This window comes from Lepidothrix coronata, unplaced genomic scaffold, assembly GCF_001604755.1.
Source record: "Lepidothrix coronata isolate B3197 unplaced genomic scaffold, Lepidothrix_coronata-1.0 Scaffold90, whole genome shotgun sequence".
NCBI lineage: Eukaryota > Metazoa > Chordata > Aves > Passeriformes > Pipridae > Lepidothrix > Lepidothrix coronata.
Window position 1 is genome coordinate 2005058 of NW_016690270.1, and position 19671 is coordinate 2024728.

At 48.2% G+C, this 19671-nt stretch overlaps 1 protein-coding gene across 1 annotated transcript in view; it reads left to right on the plus strand.

Annotated features, from left to right (window-relative positions):
- The window catches only part of SYT6 (synaptotagmin 6), a 36413-nt gene extending 25874 nt beyond the window's left edge, over positions 1 to 10539 (plus strand). The window contains exons 4-7 of the mRNA XM_017821268.1: positions 1372 to 1492; positions 2467 to 2638; positions 3573 to 3723; positions 8965 to 10539. Of these exons, the coding sequence (XP_017676757.1) occupies positions 1372 to 1492; positions 2467 to 2638; positions 3573 to 3723; positions 8965 to 9036 (516 nt within the window). The 3' untranslated portion in view covers positions 9037 to 10539. The remainder of the gene's footprint in view (positions 1 to 1371; positions 1493 to 2466; positions 2639 to 3572; positions 3724 to 8964) is intronic.
- The last annotated feature ends 9132 nt before the right edge of the window (positions 10540 to 19671 follow it).

Here is a 19671-nt window from a genome sequence, read left to right on the forward strand (position 1 = left end):
AAAGCTTTAAGTGCATTTACTTGTCTTTCCAGTTCCATCACTCTCCTACTAACAGCTACAATTTCTTTTCAGCAGATCATTATATCACATTGAAAGGAATCAAACACAGCTTCCGAAAATAAACGGGTTGTTTGCTCTACAGATGTGGGATCTGTATGTGGGAAATAAGATATTTTTCTTTTTAATCCATTTTTAGAAGGTGTTTGGAAGTCTTTCTGCTGATTTCAGATAAGATGCTTTCTAGTTTAAGTAAGACATTTGGTTTGTTGATGTTTTTCCCCTGAATTCCCGTGGGCAGGGCAATGATGGAAAGGGCTTTTAGGAGGTGTAGTCAATAAAGCTGCATGTACAAGGGGTGCTAAGAGCAATGTATAAAAGTTATTTGATGGGGCACTAAAAGAGTAAATTGTGTTGGCCTCTGTGCAATCCAGAACTACCAAACACTTCTGAGTGCCATCTGCTGGTTAATTCACCATTTATACACACACATACACAGCCCCACACTGTGTCAGCTCCCTGAAGGCTTCTCAGAGGGGTTGGGGGTCTAATTGACAGTAAACCAAAAGCTCAATTGCCATCAAACTGGGCCCTTCATGGTTCTCTTCTGATTTAAAGCTATGACCCCCCAGTCAGTAACTACCCAGAAACTCAAACTCAGCTCCTGAGAAAATCACTGTGTTACTCTAAAAAATGTTCCTTTTCTGCCAAAATGCTGAGCACTATCAAAGTCCATAAACCTCTATTACTGAATTCTCCCCTGCCCACGGCAGGGGACTGCAACTGGATTATCTTTAATGTCCCTTTCAGCCCAAACCAGTCTGTGGTTCCACGAGCAGATGGTACCAGCTGTGCTAGGAAGTTTCTCCTGGAGTTTGTTCCAGTGCATGACCAAAGAGCAAGGCACCCCTGCCTGTCAGGGTCTCACCTTTCTGTCATCTCACTGTGTTTGTATCACATTCCTCCACTTGAGGAAATAGGTGTTAGTGTTTCACACTTGGCAGTAGGAGACATACACAGTGCACTCAAATAAAACTTGATACTAATATAATTTCCTTGCTGGCACTGATCTGGTGTGAGATATCCCATCACTTCTGTGTGAGCAGTGGAGCAGAAGAGCAGGGCTGTGATGTTGTCACAGGAAGCACCTACTCCTCTGAGGCAGAGGAACATTGTCCTTAACTATGATGTGAAACTGTAATGTATTCTTCCTGTTCCCTATAATAGTTTTTAGCCAAATAATGTTGGAGTGCACTGAAGGCCCCACCATACAGTGAAATGTCCTTCACTTCAAATGGCAGAGCAGAGAAAACAGAGGCAGCCTGGCTGGTTCCTGCACGTTTCCAATCTCATGTGTTCTCTGTTTTATTAAAGGAAAGCGTGGACCTGGGCGAGATCATGTTTTCCCTTTGTTATTTGCCAACTGCAGGTCGCCTCACCTTAACAGTCATTAAATGCAGGAATCTCAAAGCTATGGACATCACTGGTTACTCAGGTGGGTGCTTGGTGGCTGAGGAGGATCCCGTTGCATCCACATTTCCCCCTCCCTCATGATATCCTCAGTGGATGGTGGCCTTATGTCTCTGTGTCATCATGGAAACACCTGACAAAGCTTTGTCTGTGTTTTGTGTATGAACAACATTTTAAAAGTAGAATTATATTTTAAGCTTGCTCTCAAGAGCCTGAACCCAGGGAAGGTGACTGTATGCAGGAATATACAATTCATGGAGCCTGCCAGTGGTTTCCCATCCCCAGTGAAGGGTTTGCAGGGTGAGAGCTCTGGTCCATCTCTCGGGTTGGACACAGACCTGCTGCAGACACTGACCCCAGCAGTTTTGTGAGAATAAGGTGCTTTCCACCAGACAATCCCCTATGGCCAGAATCAACCATTTCACCCCAAAATTAGGAAAGGACCATGGGCCACCTGGCTACATCCCAGGGGAATGTACATTCCTCTGTGCAGTGGCCAGTACTCAAACAGAAGGATCACAGTCACCTGAGGACTGTTTGCATTCACAGTTCCAAAGAGCTGATCTGTAAATTCAGCATGCACAAACTCTGGTTTTCATCATAAAAAGCAGTTTCTTTCCCAGAGATCAACATTTGAATTTCATCATACAAAAGGCAATAACAACACAGACCTTTGCAGAAAATGTTTCTGCTCAGCAGGAGCTTGGTGCCTTATGAAATATCTGAGAATTGAGATTTCAGGTGAAGCCAGTTCCTGTAATAATAATGCAGTGCTGGTTCTCTGGTGCCTGAACCTCATGTCACCACTCACAGCAGGATGAGAAAAGGATTCAACTGGTGTGGAGACATCTCTTTTTCTAAAAGTCTGTTTGAGGAGGGCCTCTGGCTCATGGGAACTCACAGCCCATCCTCTGACACTGCTGTTTCTATAGCACAGAGGCAACAAAATACACCTCTGTAAACTAAACACAATGGTTTTTATTATCTCTTCCTCTCCAGATCCATATGTCAAAGTGTCTTTGCTCTGTGACGGGCGAAGACTGAAAAAGAAGAAAACCACCATAAAGAAAAACACACTTAATCCCACCTACAATGAAGCAATAATCTTTGACATTCCCCCAGAGAATATGGATCAAGTCAGCCTGCTCATCTCTGTCATGGATTACGATCGGTAGGTGGGAGGCCCTGGGGAGCTGGAGGGGAGAGCAGCCCGTTGGGTGCAGATTTTCCTGCTCAACAGCCGTTTTCCAGAGTGTTTTCCATAGCCTTGACTGCAGAGCTCTGTGGCATCAACCTGTCCCTGGTGATTTTATTGCTGCAGTGTCGTTGATGTTCATGGTGGTGGAAAACTGGAATAGTGGGTTTGGTAAAGCTGGTCCTTGCTTTGTGGCATTTTCTTGAGCGAGTCACGGAATCACAGAATGTGCTGAGCTGGAAGGGACACACAAGGATCATCCAGTCCAACCCTCAGCCCTGCACAGGCCCATCCCCAAGAGTCACATCATGTACCTGAGAGCACTATTCAAACACTTCTTGAGCTCTGTCAGCCTTGGTGCTGTGCTCATTGCCCTGGGGAGCCTGGTCAGTGCCTGTCTCAGAACCTTTTCCTGAGATCCAACCTCACCCTGCCCTGGCACAGCTCCAGCCATTCCTTCACTGGTCCTGTCACTGGTCACCACAGAGAAGAGATCAGTGCCTGTCCCTCTTCTTCCCCTCACGAGTCCTGTGTTCCCCTTTGTTATTTACTTGTCCTGCAACCCATCACCCCACTTTGGAAAGCAAACAGTCTCTGTCTGAGCAGCAACTGGTGTATGAATTACACTTGCACTTATTCTTGCTGTCCACAACTACACAAACATCCTTCCAGGTCCTGTGTCTGGACTGATCTGCAGTTCAGACAGTTCAAAAGCTGCTCTAACTGTTCTGTCAGTGCCTGGCTGTGCTGGGGCTGGCTGTGCTGGCAGTGCCAGGCGTGACCAGCCTGTCCCTGTGCAGCCCCCACAGCCCCTCTCACCAGCGCCGGGGGCCAAACCTCGGCTGGGCAACTTGGGCAGAGCGAGAGAGGTGATGAGAGGTGTTTGTGTTGCTTCTCTGTCGTCCCTCAGGGTGGGGCACAACGAGATCATCGGGGTTTGCCGCGTGGGGGTCAACGCTGAAGGGCTGGGCAGGGACCACTGGAACGAGATGCTGGCGTACCCCCGCAAGCCCATCGCGCACTGGCACCCCTTGGTGGAGGTGAAGAAGTCCTTCAAAGAGGTGTGTGGGGCTGTTCTTCCCTTCTGATGCATGTTCTGGGCATGAGTGAGCCGGTTCCAGGCTTTCAGAGAGCTTCTCCCCTCGCCTGGGATTTTCTGAGAGGAGACGAGGGAATTTTCTCACCAGAAATGAACTCCAGAAAACAAGTATTTCTGTGTTGCCTCGAAATAGCTCCTCCAGCTCTCAAGCAAGGATGAGAGAAACTGTATTTACAGATGTGACTGTTAACATCTTGTTTTTTTTATTTTTCTTATTTTTTTTTCTTTTTAAATTAGAGATTGAGAGCAGTAAGGGAAGAGAATGCTGCTCTGATTGCAGAACAAATTGTCCAGGGATATTGCCTATTTCAAGTTTCAATTTTTCATCCTAAAAGATTTTTCTGTTGACTCATCTCCGAGCCTTTGAGGGAGAATAAATAGAACAAATGTAATTGCTCTAAGCATCTCCAGAGAAAGAGACTCACTTGATGCAGCCCCAGATGATAAAATAGGGCTGAAATGCCTGGGTACCATTTTGACCATCTCTAGCATTTTCTCCCTCCTTGCACTCCAATTTCTCACGCTCCTATAGAGCTCTTTGGCTCTGGCTGATTTAGGTCATAATTTCTGGAGGAGAGAGAAGAGGAAAAGGGCAGGCACGCTCTTGACACTTCAGGTATGAGAAGAAAGCCAGCATTTGTGGCCAGTGATAAGATAATAAAGGCAATAAAACCTCCCACTGCATCTGGGGCTAAGGAAGTATTTTCTCTCAAAGCCAGAGAATAGGCACTTAACAAAAAGCATCTTATTTTCCCCTTGAGGTTCAGATACTGAGCTGCACTGGAAGGCAGATACTGGGCTGGGTGAGTCTGATTTAGTGAATCAAACCCTTTGTTTCTTTGAAATCTGCTCTTTCCTCTAAAAAGAAGGGATGGGGAGGCCCTGGCACAGGTTCCCAGAGAAGCTGTGGCTGCCCCATCTCTGGAAGTGTCCAAGGCCAGGTTGGACAGGGCTTGGAGTAACCTGGGCTGGTGGAAGGTGTCCCTGCCCATGACAGGGGGTGGAATGGGATGAGTTTTAATGTCCCTTCCCACCCAAATCATCCTGTGACTAAGAAGGCAGTTTGTGCTCAGTGCTCTCTATCCCAGCCCAGGTGGGTATCACCCAGTGGGAAAACCTGGCAATTAATATTTTAGTTGAAGACACAGTGGAGATGGATGTCAGATGGATCTATCAGACAATGGACACCTGAAAATTCACACTCATGGGGACTTTCTGTGAGCTCACCACTGCAAATCAGGAGTAACCACACAGGCCAGAACTGGTGCAAATGGAAGCAGAATTAAAGCAATGTGCCACTTGTGTTTAGTGGTAATGTTGCCTTTTACTGGTGAGCAGCAAAAGGCTTTCACTGACCTTGCCATGCTGAAAACCTGGCAGTGGGAACACGAGCCATGTTTGGGCAGGATCCATGTGCCACCTCCCACAGCCACAGGGAGCTGGAGACCACGGGGTTTGAGCATAAATGAACTGTGGTCCATCATTTGATCAGTTGGCTCAAGGTCTGTGGTGTCTGTAAGGTGACACCAGCTGCTGTGTCTGACCCGGGGGCAGGAGTTTCTTCTCTGGGTTATAGCTTTTATGGCTTTACTACACTATTTTTCAGATGCAGTCGGGGTTTTGAAAGAAAACTCTTCTAAAGTTCTTCATGATCACTAGGAAAAATAAAAAAAGACATCACTATTATGATGAAACGCAGAGAAAGCAAGGGGCAGACATGTAAGATGACTCACCTTCTAAAAAATACTTTGAAAACCATGGCTGAGCCCCCAAGACTTTGGAAAAAAAACCTGAGTGAATCATTTCACCCCCCAGTGCACAGGTCAGGAGCTCTGCTTAAAAGGAACGAAAAAACCCTCTGATCATCTGTTCTGGTATTTCTGCCACAAATTGGTGCACAGAGCCAGCAAGCAAATGGTCCCTGTGTTTATTTGCCCTTTTAGGTTTTAGCACTGCTGTCTGCAAATCCCTAGTGCAGCCTAAAAAAAAAGACCAAACAGAAAAGGCACAGGCTCCCGGAGAGAAATTAATGGGAAATGGTATTTGCTGGTTACAAGTTATTGCATCATCTTTTCCATCATCTTTTCTGTATGAGTTTGGGCATTTTTTGAAAAGAAATTTGGGCTTTTTGGTCCTGTGGCCTCAGCTCTGGGTCTGGTGCAGGCTGCTCCATCCATCCAGGCTCTGTGGGCTCCCCTGCCCCTCTGCCCTGAGTGGCCCTCCATCCCTTCTTCACCCCTGTGGGGGTGAACTCAGGCTGTGCTGAGCCATCATCTTCATCTTTGTCTTCATGACTTTCATCTTTGTCTTCATTTGCATCTTCATCTTCCAGGCTGTTTGTTCTGGGCGCCAGCAAATGGAGCGTTTGCTTTCTAGTTGATCCTCCTGGTGGTCTGTGACCATCAGCAGTGGCCTCTGCTGCACATCAGTGCCTTCCCTGATTGAGTGCTTGACCTCACACCGAAGGCGACAAAGCTGGGATTGAAGTGTCTTTTTGATGCCTAAATTGAGAAGTGGATGAGTGGAGCTGTTTGCTCCATGGTTGGGTGTCCCAGCCCCCTCCCCACAGCTCAGAGCTGGAGGAAAGGGGGGGAATCTGGAATTTCTTTGCTAACCAACACGTGCACTGCCCTGCCTGGTGCACCTTGGAAAAGCTCCGGCCAAAAGAAGGAGCTGCCACCGTATTTCGAGCACAGCTCAAAACACCACCCAGCCCTGGCCCCCTCACCCTGCCAGAGAGCTACAGGACAGATGGATGGATGGACAGTGGTGTTGGATGGATGGAGAGAGGTGCTGGACACCCCAGGCCGGGCCACTGGCCTCCTCCTGCATTGTGGACATGGTTCTTGGACTGTCCACCATGAGGACCTGGCCAGCATCAGCCTGTCCCACCACAGTGCTGGGCTAACATGGCCCAGAAACCTCATTTCTAAGTGCTGAAAATGTGATTTGGACCCTTCCTCTGTGAGTTGGTGTCACTCACTCTTCCCTTCTCCTCCATTTCTGGAGCCTTTAGGGAAATGCTTCTGATGCACATCATGTCTTTGGTTGCTCCATATTTATCAACAGTGAATAACAAACCATAATCACTGCACTTCTCTAATGACCATCATCATTAACAAGAGAACATGGAGAACATGTGCAAATGAATCATTAATTACAAGCTTCTAAGTACTACCCTCCTCACACAGATGTTCAGAAGGCGAGTTTCTGAGCAGAAGAGGAGAATCCCACTTGCTGCTGCATTGTGGAGTTATTCTGACAATAAATTCTCCCCCTCAGCACGGCTTGTTCCCATCATTCAGCCCCGAGGTCTGGTGGCACCTGCTTGGCCTCCCCGGGTGCTTCAACCATCCCACTCATTGCTGTTCCCTCTTCATTTCCCAAAACTCCCATCAGCCAGGTCAAGTGATGTGTCCAGAAAGGGAAATACAAAATTACAGCTTGTTCTCCCAGACTTCGGAGGGAACTTCTGAAAATAGGAGTTTTTCCCCTGTTGTCTGTGGGAGACAAACTCTGATATCGAGGAGGAGCATCATCAGCGCGATGCAAAACGGGCCTTTGATGTTGCCAAGTGCCTCTGACATCCAGCAGGGGAGCATTTATTTGTTTAAAACATTTCTCCAGATAAAAACTGATAACTCTGCTGAGAGCCAAGTCACGAAGAATAACCGTTTATCTTTAAAGATAAGCTCTTCCAGACTTTTGGGCCTGTTTGGCTCTGATGGAAGTGCTCCTGGTTTCTGGCTGTTCATTGCACAATGCACGGTTCACCTTTTCTAATTGAAGGGAGGAAAAATATCTCCAGGCTCCTCTCCCGTCGTTTGAACCTACTCTTGGAAAAATTTTCATCACATTTTTGGAGTAGCAACGTTGTCACTGTCCCTGCAGACAGAACAAGGCAGGGGGCACGGAGAAGGCTCTGCCAAAAGCCTGTTGCTGCTGGAATTTCTGCAGTCTGCCCCTTTGGTGGTAATTCCAATCAGGAGGTTGTATCCATCATCAGTTCCTCAGGGATTTTAGCAAATACATTTGACATGAGAAAAGTAGGAGAAAGTGTTTGCTTACCTTAAAGCTTCCCGTTTGGAAGGACAAGCTTCCCAGCTTCTTCATTCATTAATTTAATGCAATTAATTTAATGAAATTAGTTTAATGCACACCTATGGAGTGAGTTACTTTTACACTCTTTGGGGAAGGAAACTGGCCAAATTCTTGACCACTCCAGACCCATGGAGCATCTGCAGGTGGCTGTTTGCCTTGCTCAGCCTCCCTGCAAGCACCACACAACTGTCCTCTCATCTCCAATTACGCTTCTTTGAGATGCCTTTGCCAAGGCGAGGGCGAAGCCTGCTTTCCCAAGTGGGCTTTCACCCAGAGAAATGAAATTCATACATGCTTGAGCATTAATATCAGCCAGCAAAGAGCTTCTGCTTATGCAGGAGAGGAGGGAGTTGATCCGGGGGGGGAGAAGGAAGCGGTGGAAATTCTATGCCTCCCGTTGTCTCTGGGAGATGTCTATCATTTGTCATTTGAATTTAATAAAACAAGATGGTGAGATGGGCAAGTACTCAAAAGCTTGAGGAGAAATGGGTTTGAATTGTAATAATAGCCCCCAAGGCAGATGACTAATAATTTATGATCCCATAAGTACGGCAAAAAAAAAATAATGTTTGCTCCATCCACTGACTCTCTGATCTGATTTTCCCTTTGAGAAATGTCTCTGTTGCTGTGGACAGAGCTGCTGTGGAGTAAAATTACCAGACTGGAAAGACTCAAGTACTTTTGAGATTAGACAGTATTTCTAACCCAAAAAGACAACGGCAATAAAGCAAGAAAGAGCCGAAAGCTGAACTGAGACCGCTTTGTCTTCACAGCAAGCACAGAAACTGTTTATTTTCCCTCCTTTTTTTTCATGAGGAATCCTCACAATTGGGAATTGATTTACAAAGCAATAAAGCAAATTGTTCAGTAGTTCCTCCTGAGCTGCTAAACACGGGCATCCAATAAGTTGGAAGATGTAGAGAAGATGAGAATGAGGTGGGACAGGAGACGGGCAGAGCAGTGCAGGGATGGGGTGGGAATGCTGAGGAACAGGATACAGGCGGTGTGGAATGCCGAGGAATGGGATACAGGCGGCGTGGCACAGGGAAGAATCCCAAATAATTTCTGTTTGCTTAGGCTTGTTTTCTCTTTCCTCTCCCAGTGGCACGGCCGGGCAGCGAGCTTCGACAGCCAGGGCTCCTGTCCCTCTCCCAAACCACCCCCCACACCGTGAGATGGAGCACAGAGAGCAAAATGGGACTAATCCAAGTTGGTTTTGCCCTTGGCCCACAGTCTCAGTGATTGCTGAGTGGCGGTGGCAGCAGCGGGACTTTCTGGTCTAGTTGTTCCTGCGTGAGTAAAGGTAGAAACCCGTTTTGTGGTCAAATATGTTTTTGTCTAATATGTCTCCCAAGGTGATGTTATTTTTGTGGCTTTTTACTGTGTGGATCTGTTTCCAGAGGAAGGAGGTGGACTGAGACATGAGCTGGAAGTTTGGTGTGTAAAATAACGTGTAAAATAGTTTTTAGTGTCCACGAAGGCTGGACAAGTGAGAGGGTGTGTCTGCAGGGAGCAGAGGGGGCCAGGAGAGGGGACATCGCTGGGAGAGCCGTGGCAGAAGATGGGAGAGACTCTTCCAACCTGCCAGCAGCTCTGTCCTCGTGGTCAGCCCCAACCCAGCAGAGTGTTCCCGGGTTTCCTGTTCATGTAGAGGTGTCCATGAGCTCTTAGAAGTGTGTGCAGTGTGTATCCCAAATTCCTTTTGTCATATATAAAAAAATGCTGTTGATTCCTCGAGGGGGAGGGGGGGAAAGCTGGTTTTTTTTTTCCCCCCTGTATTTGAAGTCTCCCCAGAGTTAATTGCATGAACAGTTTCTTCAGAGCCCTTTGTAGCTGCTGCTCATCCCCCCTATCCATCACCACGTTACCTGGAGTGGAGGGAATGGTGCTGCCAAAAGTGGGATTCAGAATTAAAAGGGGGAAGATGTTACAGAAATAGGTGATATCCTTGCATGACCACTGGATCTCTATTTCATACATCACCCAAATAATAAAGGGTGAATCAAAGGGGAAAGGGAAACACGACCAATACTAAAAAAAAAAAAAAAAAGCTTCCAAACTTTTTTCTTGGACTTCCTGTCAGCACTTCCCCCAGGAATAAAGTTTCTAGGGCCCAAATCCTGGAGGAAGGTCAAGTTTTGGGAAAAAAAAATGAAGCTTTGCTGGTTCCTTGGTTGCAGAGGCCAAAAATGAAGTTATAACATCCCAAGTACTGGCTTTGCAGCTAAATCAGCTGATCTTTATCAGCCAGCTGTGGATTTTGGACACTTTCTCATCGTGGATTTTTCTCTGAGTTAAGGAGTGCTTCAGTGCTGTTTATTCCACCCTAATGAAATTAAGTAAAAGCAAATATTTTTGGTTCTCGAGGTAAAATTTGCGAGCGAGGCAGCCGGTTCTCCTCCCATCAGGGTTATCAGAACTGCTTTCATCAGCCACAATCCTCAGGTCAACTTCAGCTTCCATTTTCCTAAATGTCACCACATCATCCTTCACTGCACATCACGGCTGGCAGAGAGGGGTGTTTGCATTGCTTGGGGGTGAGATGAATCCTGCGTGCAGTGAAGGGTAAATACATCATTTCTCATCACACCTTGTGTCTTAATTCTCTTTACGTGCCACATGCTATAGGAGCAGAAACTCAATAAAATTATTTTGTTTGTAAGTGCCGCCTTGCCTGGTGAAATATTTCCTCTTGTGAAAGCAGTCATTGTGTGATCTGTGGTGTTGGATGGTTGCAGTAATCACAGTGGATGCCATAAAATGTGCTAATGACAGAGCCTGGGATGGCGTGAGGGAGGGCAAGGGCAGACGGCGTCATTTGGAGCAGACATAAGCTCTGCAGCTCCTGGTTGGGCTGGCACAGTCACACCACCCCTTGGGGAACAGTCAGCACCAGTTGCAGGAGGAAAAAAAAAATGTATTTCAAGCACTTGCAGTTCATTGAAACAAAAAAAAAGTGGCAAAACTGCTTTAGCTTCCCAGCACAAAGGGCTCTGTGGGCTTCTACCCAGGAACAGAGGGGAGGACACCCTTTTTGAGACCACCCATCCTTGCTGGGAATGTCCCAGGTCTCAGTACAGGAAAAAGGCTCTAACCACTGAAAATAATTGTCTGGGTGGGTCAAACACTGGCCGTGAACCCCCAGAACCTTGGCCTGAGCTGAGCCTCAGGTGAGCAGTGCTGTGAACGGGCAGTGCCCCTGGCAGGTCTGCAGACCAAAGAGCAGGACACCCCCAGAAGAAGCCACAGCAGTCCTGGCTGATGGCACTTGACAATCTTTTAATTGCACCAGCCCACTCAAACCCTTTTCTTCTTTAATCCTGGCTCTCCTCAGGGTTATCCACTCCTCTTGTTATCTAGGATTTAGTCAAAACATACGTGGGGTTTGACACAGAGCTGCTATTTTTAATCCTGGCTTCACACAGATAATCAATTTGCACTCAATACTGGCTGTCACTCGAGTTACTGGAAAACTGGATCTCCCGTTAGTGAATAACACCCACGCCTGGGGGGGCTCAGCCCCCCTGCACTGGGATTTTCAGTGCTGAGGTTTTGCCACATCCCCTCAGCGAGGGGATAATCAACCCATTGTGTGTTTGTCATCTCCTCCTTGCAGCCCCTCGAGGAGATTGGTCACACTCACGGGGACAAACTCCACCACCACGAGTGCAAACATTTCCCTTTCATCCACGGTGGGGGGGATTAGAGCTCCGAGAAGGAGCTGAGCCTGGAACAAGTGCCATCCCACGGTTAGTTAAGTTGTTTTCTTGCTCTTCACTTTCCTTGCTGCTCTTAACCACGGAACAGTAACTCACAGAGAAGTTTCAATTATTTCCAAGCAAAATAAGGAGGGTCACCACAGGGCCACATCCCACGGGATGCTTGGCCATGGTGGGACTCCTTTGAAACTCTCTGCAGAGGGGAGGATGCTGCTGCAAGCAGCCCCAAATGAATAGTCTATTTTATTGAGTTCTGCAAGCAAAATAAACACATGGAGCATTCCCAGACCTTCCTCTTATTTTTTTCCCCCCTCTTTCTGTTATAGTTTTAGTCTCACAATCTCCAGTTTCATAAAAGTCTGACTGAGTGCAGGAAGAGTGAGAGACACTGGAGTGAGGGTGGCCATGTGGGGACTGTTGGTTTAAGGGTGGGGACACAGAGAGAAGGGAAATCCCACGGGTCCATTGCACAGCTCCTTGTGAGGGATCAGAGGGCTGGGAACTGTCCCAGGCATGTGCCCTTTCACTGACCTGAGAACAAAACAACTTGTACATGAAAAAAAAAAGTGAAAAACGTCCAGTGGAAAGTGAATTTCAGACATAGAATCCCAGAATGGTTGAGGTTGGAGGGGACCTTAAGGATCATCTCATTCCAACCCCCTTCCATGGGCAGGGACACCTTCCACTGGCCCAGGTTGCTTCAAGCCCTGTCCAACCTGGCCTTGGACACTTCCAGGGATCCAGGGGCAGCCACAGCTTCTCTGGGCAACCTGTGCCAGGGCCTCCCCACCCTCCCAGGGAAGAATTTCTTCCTAATACCAAGCCAGGGTGATATTCTCTGTTATTGGCTTCCCACTGATCACATTATTGTGTGAATTTTACTTTTCATACATCAGCAACACATTTGTTTGGCAAAGAGAGGAGTCTTGTCATAACAATTTATATTTATTCTCCAAAAGTGGCCCTTAATTTCTAATTATGGAATACTACTCACAGGTTGGCAAATAACACACACGCACAAAAGACAGGGAGGAAGAAAACAACTGGGGTTTTTTGAGGGTTTTAAGAAATAAATCAACATGTTCTGTAATTATCTTAGGGAAAAAAATAACAACTGAGCAATAAATTTAACCTCAATATTGATGCTGACAGTGTTTGTGTGTGTCACAGCTGCCATACTGAGGCTGGCTCTGTGTCCCCACAGCTGGGGATCACTTATTCCTCAGGATGTTTTTGGTCATGTGGGTCACTCCAGGTGCCCTGTGCCCACCCTGGGCTCAGCTCTCTGGCAGGACCAGCTTTGAGTGCTTCGTTTTCAATTTTATTTTTTTTCCTGTTTCTTCCAAAACCTTTTATTTACATGTAATTCCTGAGTAGCCTATAAAGAGCATGGAATCACATCCATTCAATCCCAAGCACGTCCCAATCCTGCTTCAGTCTTTAGGTCAAGTAACGTCAGCACAGATACTTTTATCTTCACTTACAAGATAATAAATTAGACAGAAAATTATATATAGCTCCTTGCAGAAAAGCACAGTCCTGATCCTGGAGATCCTGATCTCAGTCCTCTATTTGTTCTTCATTTTTACCACTTCTGTTATTTGCCATCCTAATTATCTCTCTAATTAGGCAACCCCAGACTTCTCAATCTCATTTTGCCAGAGGTTTTCTCTGCCAGTGCCCTCATCATTCCTCCTGCCATCAGACATCAGCAGAGTTGTGCACTTATTTAAATGCCAGGGCAGGGATCCCATTCCTAGTTACAATGCATCCCACAAGGATGTTCTCCCTGGGACTAGAAACTCTGCCATTTGTGTGGAGCCACAGCTCCCGGGTGAGCAAACCCAGCTGCTGCTGGGGCACACGGGGCTGGGATTCACATCCCAGCATTGGGAATCCTGCACCAGCTCCAGGTGATCTCCAGAGCCCAGGACACCTGGGTTATCCCTGCCTGTTGTGGTAGGACAAGAAGGGATGGTTCTTAAACTGCGGGAGGGTGGATTTAGACTAAATATTTGGGAGAAATTGTTCTTTGTGAGGGGGGGGAGGCCCTGGCACAGGTTGCCCAGAGAAGCTGTGGCTGCCCCATCCCTGGAAGTGTCCAAGGCCAGGTTGGACAGGGCTTGGAGCAACCTGGGCTAGTGGAAGGTGTCCCTGCCCATGGGAGGGGGGGAATGGGGTGAGCTTTAAGGTCCCTTCCAACCCAAACCATTCTGGGATTCTACGGTTCATTTTGCAATAAAAGGTAACATAATTTGCTCTTTTACTGGGGTGAGCATCACCCCAAAATCTGCCTTGTCAGGGAGCCAGAGCTGCAGGTGAACTGGAGTTTTGGCTCTTCTTTCCACATGCACAGGCTTAGAAATTCTGGATCTTTGCCTTTGTCTGCATCTTTGTCTGGATCTTTGTCTGGATCTTTGGACTGACATATCCTTGTCCAAGAGCCAGAGGCATCCTGGTAGCTCTGCCTGGCTCCCAAACCCTGCAAGCCTTCAGCTGCAATGCTACTTGGATGTAAAGGAAATGTTGGTTTCTTTTTTTTCCCTGGACTTTTCTTAAAGATAATTTGTAATTATATTTTACAGCTTTATATATATATATATATTTTTTTTTTTTAAGACAGTGCATTAGTCATGCAAATATAATTATATATCTTACGTTCCCATGTCAGTCGTAATTAAAAACATGGTATTTAAAGCACATCTATTTCAAAACCCCAGTGTAGGGTTCTATTAAAAATACAGTTCGTTAAAGCTAATAAAGTACCTGGATGGGTCAAGGCAAGCCCAGAGCATGTCCTGTTGCCGTGGGAACAGGAAGCATCAAAGCCAAGTGCAGCCCTGGTAACCTGCAGCACCGGGAATAACCGGCAAAAATGGGATTAGGGGACAAAACCACCCCAATTCCAGAGTGACATTTTCCTGGCTGGTTCTTCCTGGAGCCGGAGGAGGTGTTGGGAGTGGATCACAACGCTGGACCCCCTAAGGCATCCCGTGGGGACGGGGTGTGGGGCAGCCTGGGGGGGTTTGGGACATCGGTCAGAGGCACATCCAGAGCCCAGACGGGCAGAGAAACATCCCCCAGCAAAGCAGCGGCTGGGAAAGGGGAGCCAGCCATCCAATTCACATATGTAAATACTTTCTGGCTCGTTAATTGCTTCCAAAGTGGAAGATTTCTCCTAATCTCCCATTAGCAGCTGCTCATCCCTCTCCATTTCGAACTGCCGGAGATGAGGGTTTCTCTGCCGTCAGGAGGGACACAGTGGAGGAGCAGTAATTTTTTAATTAAGTCGGTTTGCTGGCTTCCCTCTCGGATGGCTCACAGAAATGAAAGAGGATTTTGCTCATTTTTGCTCATTGCTCTGCTGATTTCCTTGAGACCACCCCTCCAGCCCCAACCATGGACACCCCACCAATCTCCCTCTCCCAGATCCACTCTCTGCACCAGCCCAGTGGGGACTCTGGTCCCACAGGACCATTCCCATCCCACAGGGCCCTTCCTGTGCCACAGGACCCCAGTCCAGCACAGTGCTGCAGGTTGAAAATCCCCTGGAGCAGCTCCAGGCACAGCTCCCTCCTCCCAGGGAGGAATTAATGCAGTTTTTCTAGGACGTGATGGTTACAGAAACCAGGAGGACCTTCCTGCCAGTTGCATAACCTCGGCTTTATCTAATGAGCCTCTAATTGCTGCCCCCTGTGTGGGCTCTGCCCTGTCCTGGTGGAGCAGCCCCTCTGCAGGGATGCACCAGCTGGTCCTTGTGTGGTGAGCAGGGAGGGAATTTTCCCCTCCTTCCTCAGGCCACCAGGATCCTCCACAGGGCCAAGAGGGAGGGAGCATCCCATGGAGACAGAGGATTCTCCTCCTCGGGCTGCACAGTGGGAGCATCCCTGGTGCCTCAGGACTGGCCAAATGCCATCCTGGGGCTGGCCAAATGCCATCCTGGGAGGGAGGATCCAGCTCTGTTGGGTTCTCAGGTAACTGGGCTGGTGCTGGGATGGATCAGGAGCCTTTCAAGCTCGTCCCTCCAAGGTGATGCCACCCGTGCTGGTTCTTGGATGCTGCTGCCATTCCCAAAGCCAGAGTTCCCAGCAGCAGGAACGGGGCTGATGATGCAATTAAAGTGATTATTTCCTAAATCCGCACATTTCTCCAAGCCTGTGGAAAAAGAGAAGGGGAGAATGGAAGGGCCAGCAGTGCAAACATGCAGCTGGAATTGCCTGGTTTGCCAGCCCAGACCTGAACATCCGAGGGGATGATGACACTGCGCCCCAGCTGTGCCAGATTTCATGGGACTTATTGGTATTGATGTCTCTTGATTAAATTACATTTCTTTCTTCATTTATTCTCTAACAAGCTGAACATTCCAATTTCCGAGGCGAGCTCGGGTCGGGGATGGCAGGAGGTGGTGGCTGACACTGACATCGGAGAGGGCTCAGTTGGGGAAGAATGCTTCTCATTTAAACCCCTGATTTCCAGAAAAACTGCAGTCGGGGAAGAATTGACAATTTAGAGCCAAGCTGTGAGCAGGGATTTTCTGCAGGGGCTCCGTGGCCTCTCTGGCTGCCAAGAATCCAAGGTTGCAAGGCTTGGAGCAATTTTAGGTTGAAAGGGAGTCATAGAATCACAGAATGGTCTGGGTTGGAAGGGACTTCAAAGATTATCTAGTTCCAGCCCCCTGCCATGGGCAGGGAATCAGACCTTTCATTTTTCCTTCCCTGAGCAATTCCACGGAAGTGCTAATCTTTGCATCATTTTCATTTACAAGGGTTAGGAGGTAATTTTGGAGAAATGCATTTAACTGAGCAATTAGTGAGTCAATAACACACTCCTGCATTTTATTAGAAAGAGAAAAATTGATAATTTCTGTTTGTTTTGACCTTCCCTCCGTGGTAACGGCAGCAATTTCCCCGGGATAATCACAGTTACCATGGTTATATCTCCCTCCAGGTCCTCAGCCACCTGCAGCAGGAGCGTTGGCACAGCCAGGGGTGCTGTGCTGGGGGGGCAACTGCTCCAACCCTCCCAGGTCCTGAGTCCTTGTGTCACCCCAGAGCCCCAGATGTGGGAGCTGGAGCCCCTGGGCAGAGCAGGGCACCTGCCCTGCCTGCACCACTTGTCCTTCTCCAGCAGAGAGGACGGGCTGGAGACCCCAAATTTGGTGCTTCACTTGGTGCCTCGTCCCAGCTGGACATGAGGGACTTGGAGGCCAAGAGACAAACAGAACTGCATCTTCTGTTTCTTGGAGCTGACTCACGATCCCTGAGCTGCAGCCAGCAAAGCACTGGGAAAGGGACCCCAAAGCCTCCTTTCCCAGGGAGAGTCACTGCACCCCCTCAGCACTTCTGCCCTCGGGAAGAGGGATTAAGCAGAAAATTCAGATCCATTCCAGAAAGGCTCCGGGGAGCTGATTTTTGAGAGGAAAGAAATTAAAGAACTGCTTAGCTGAATAGCTGAGCTGGTACTTTTCTGTCCTCGGGAAACAACTTTGCTATAATAGCATTAGTAATAATAACACCCCAGAGAAAATCCTGGTGAAATCATGTAGACTTTGCAGGGTGCGTGAAATCCTCGGGCTGGGGGGAGCTGTCGGGGTGGGCTGTGCTGGGGTCAGCAACGTCCCCCTTGGATGGGATGGAGACACAAACTGGGGCAGTGTCCTAGTTAGAACAGCTGGGACCAGTTCATCACTGGATGGGTGTAACCCAAAACTGGGTATTCTAGAGCCTTCCATGCCATCTCCCAGAAACTGTTATCAATGAACCATTTACACCCTCTGCCCAGAGCAGCCCTGACCCCTCAGGCTGTAAACTGGGTGTTCAGAGGCCTGAGAGACAGGAGGGTGCTCCTGTCCTCATACCCATTGTGAGGGAGGTACTGGGCATTCCTGCCTGAACCTGAGGATATATAATCTTGGAGTCTTGGGACTTTTTTAACCACTCGTGGTGCAGAGGAAGACTGCAGATCACTGCTCTCAACCAGACTGCAACCACCACCCTTGCCCAGACTGCACCAGCACTCTCACCAACAGGTTTTCCCCTCTCCTTTTCCTTTGGACTCAGGGGGCCCAAAGAACACGACTCTGTTCATGCCCCAGGGTGCTGGGTTATACATTTGGGTTTTGTGGGTTAAAACCAATTGTTTGTCCATGTAATCGTATTTATTGTATTATTTTATGAAATTGTTATTCTGACTTATAATCTCTCTTTTGAGTTGGATTCATTTCCCCTGCTGGTTTACCTTTAAACCAGCACAAGAGCACACGGAATTATCCATCCTGGTCAGAGCACCAAAATAACTGCACAAATCTGTCAGTGAGTGAAACTGCCCAGAAAATACTGAAATATTGAAATACTGGTGCGTCACGAGGCACCGCTCCCCTGACAGGGCTGAGAGCTCCCAGTTTGAAGAGTTTATTTTTAATCGTCCTGTCAAGAGGGAAGGAAGGAACAGACAGCACTGGGAGGGGTGAGAGGAGCCTGAGCACCCCAACCTAGCTGGGGCAAGGGGGCACAGACCACAACATCCTGCAGAATTCACCTTTTTAAAAGGAATTTGCACCTCTGTCCCTTTGGGCTGCAGCACATCTGCTCTGACAGGGCAAAAGGAAGGGGGGAGTGCAGGGGTGTTAGTGCTGGGGGAGGCTTGGGGGGCTGGAGAGGGATGAGGGGAGCTCTGTGCCATGGAAAGTACAGCCAGAGCTGGGGTTGGTGTTCGAGGAGGAACAGTGGGGCTGGGGGAAGTGGGGTCAGTCTGAACCCAGCTGGGGCACAAAGTGCTCGTCCTCAAATCTCAGCATCAGCACCAGCATCTCCCCCAGGCAGGAAAGGCTGTGGATGAGGGGACCCCCTGGGATGCTCCCCCTCCCCAGGCTGAGCACCCCCAGTCAGACCAGCTCCAGGTGAGGGTCATCCCTCATCCAAACATCCCAGGAAAACCTCCCCTGGCACCTCATGGATCCTGTCCCTGCACCTGCACCCCCAGAGCCCTCCTGTCCCCACACTGCCTTGCAGGACCCCAGGCTCACTGACAATGCCAAAACTGGAACTAGCACAGAGCTGTGCTGGAGCACAGACTTCCCAAATCCCTGTAATCCGTCAGGAGACCCCACTTGCAGAGGAAGGTGAGCGTCTCCACGTCAGGAAGCACTTCAGGTGAAACTGGTTTTGCTTGTTCTACATTTTCATTAGGAAATGCAAAGGGCTGTAAAAGAGCTGCTGCCATCCCATGTCCTTCTTGGCACATCCGAGCTCATCCCGAACTCCAGTGTCCTCCCAGCTCTGCTGGGAATCCTTGGCTGGAAAGTGCTTTGCTGCCTCCTGATTCATGTGTGAGGAGTTCGACCTCAACCAGATGTTCTGTGGGCAGAAACACCTGTTGGAACTCAAACCCCAGTGATTAGAGTTGCCAACCAGCCATTAAGAAAGTATCAAATGGAGAATTATCCCCCCCTTCCCGTTTCAATACAAAGGCAGCTTCATTATACACTTGTTTGAGTTGCCTGATTTTAATTTTAGTTCCAGTGTTTCTAATAGGACATCCAGAACCATTTCACTTTATCAATAGCTCCTGTGAGCTGAAAAAGAGTCAGGGAGGGAAAAAAGAGTCAATATCCTTGAGAATTAGACAAAGGAGAAAAAATTAGCCCAAAGATCTCACTTTCTCTTTCCCACTGATAACACAACTTCTCAATTTACTTGACCAAATTGCCTTGCAAAGAGGAGTATTTTTCAAGAGGAGCAGAGATGAAAGGGATTATTACTTATAGAGGCTCTTCTTTAAAGAGATAAAGTAGTTGGCAATTAAAGCACGAGGAGCTGCAGACTCCCAGGGAAGGCTGTGACTTCTGGAGCAGCCCCATCAGCATATTTTCCACTAACCCCTCGTTTTGGAAAGCAGTGGTCCCACTGCGGGGTCGGGGTGTGGGGCCACCAGCCACCTCCTGCTGCTGCATGGATGGGGGGAACAGGAACAATCCTTGTCCCAGAGCCAACTCCTCTGAGGGATGGAGGAATGAAGGTTTTTCACAACCTTCAGTGGGGTTGTCTGCCCACGTTGGCTCCAGGTAACCTGCCCAGTGCCAGACTGGAAGG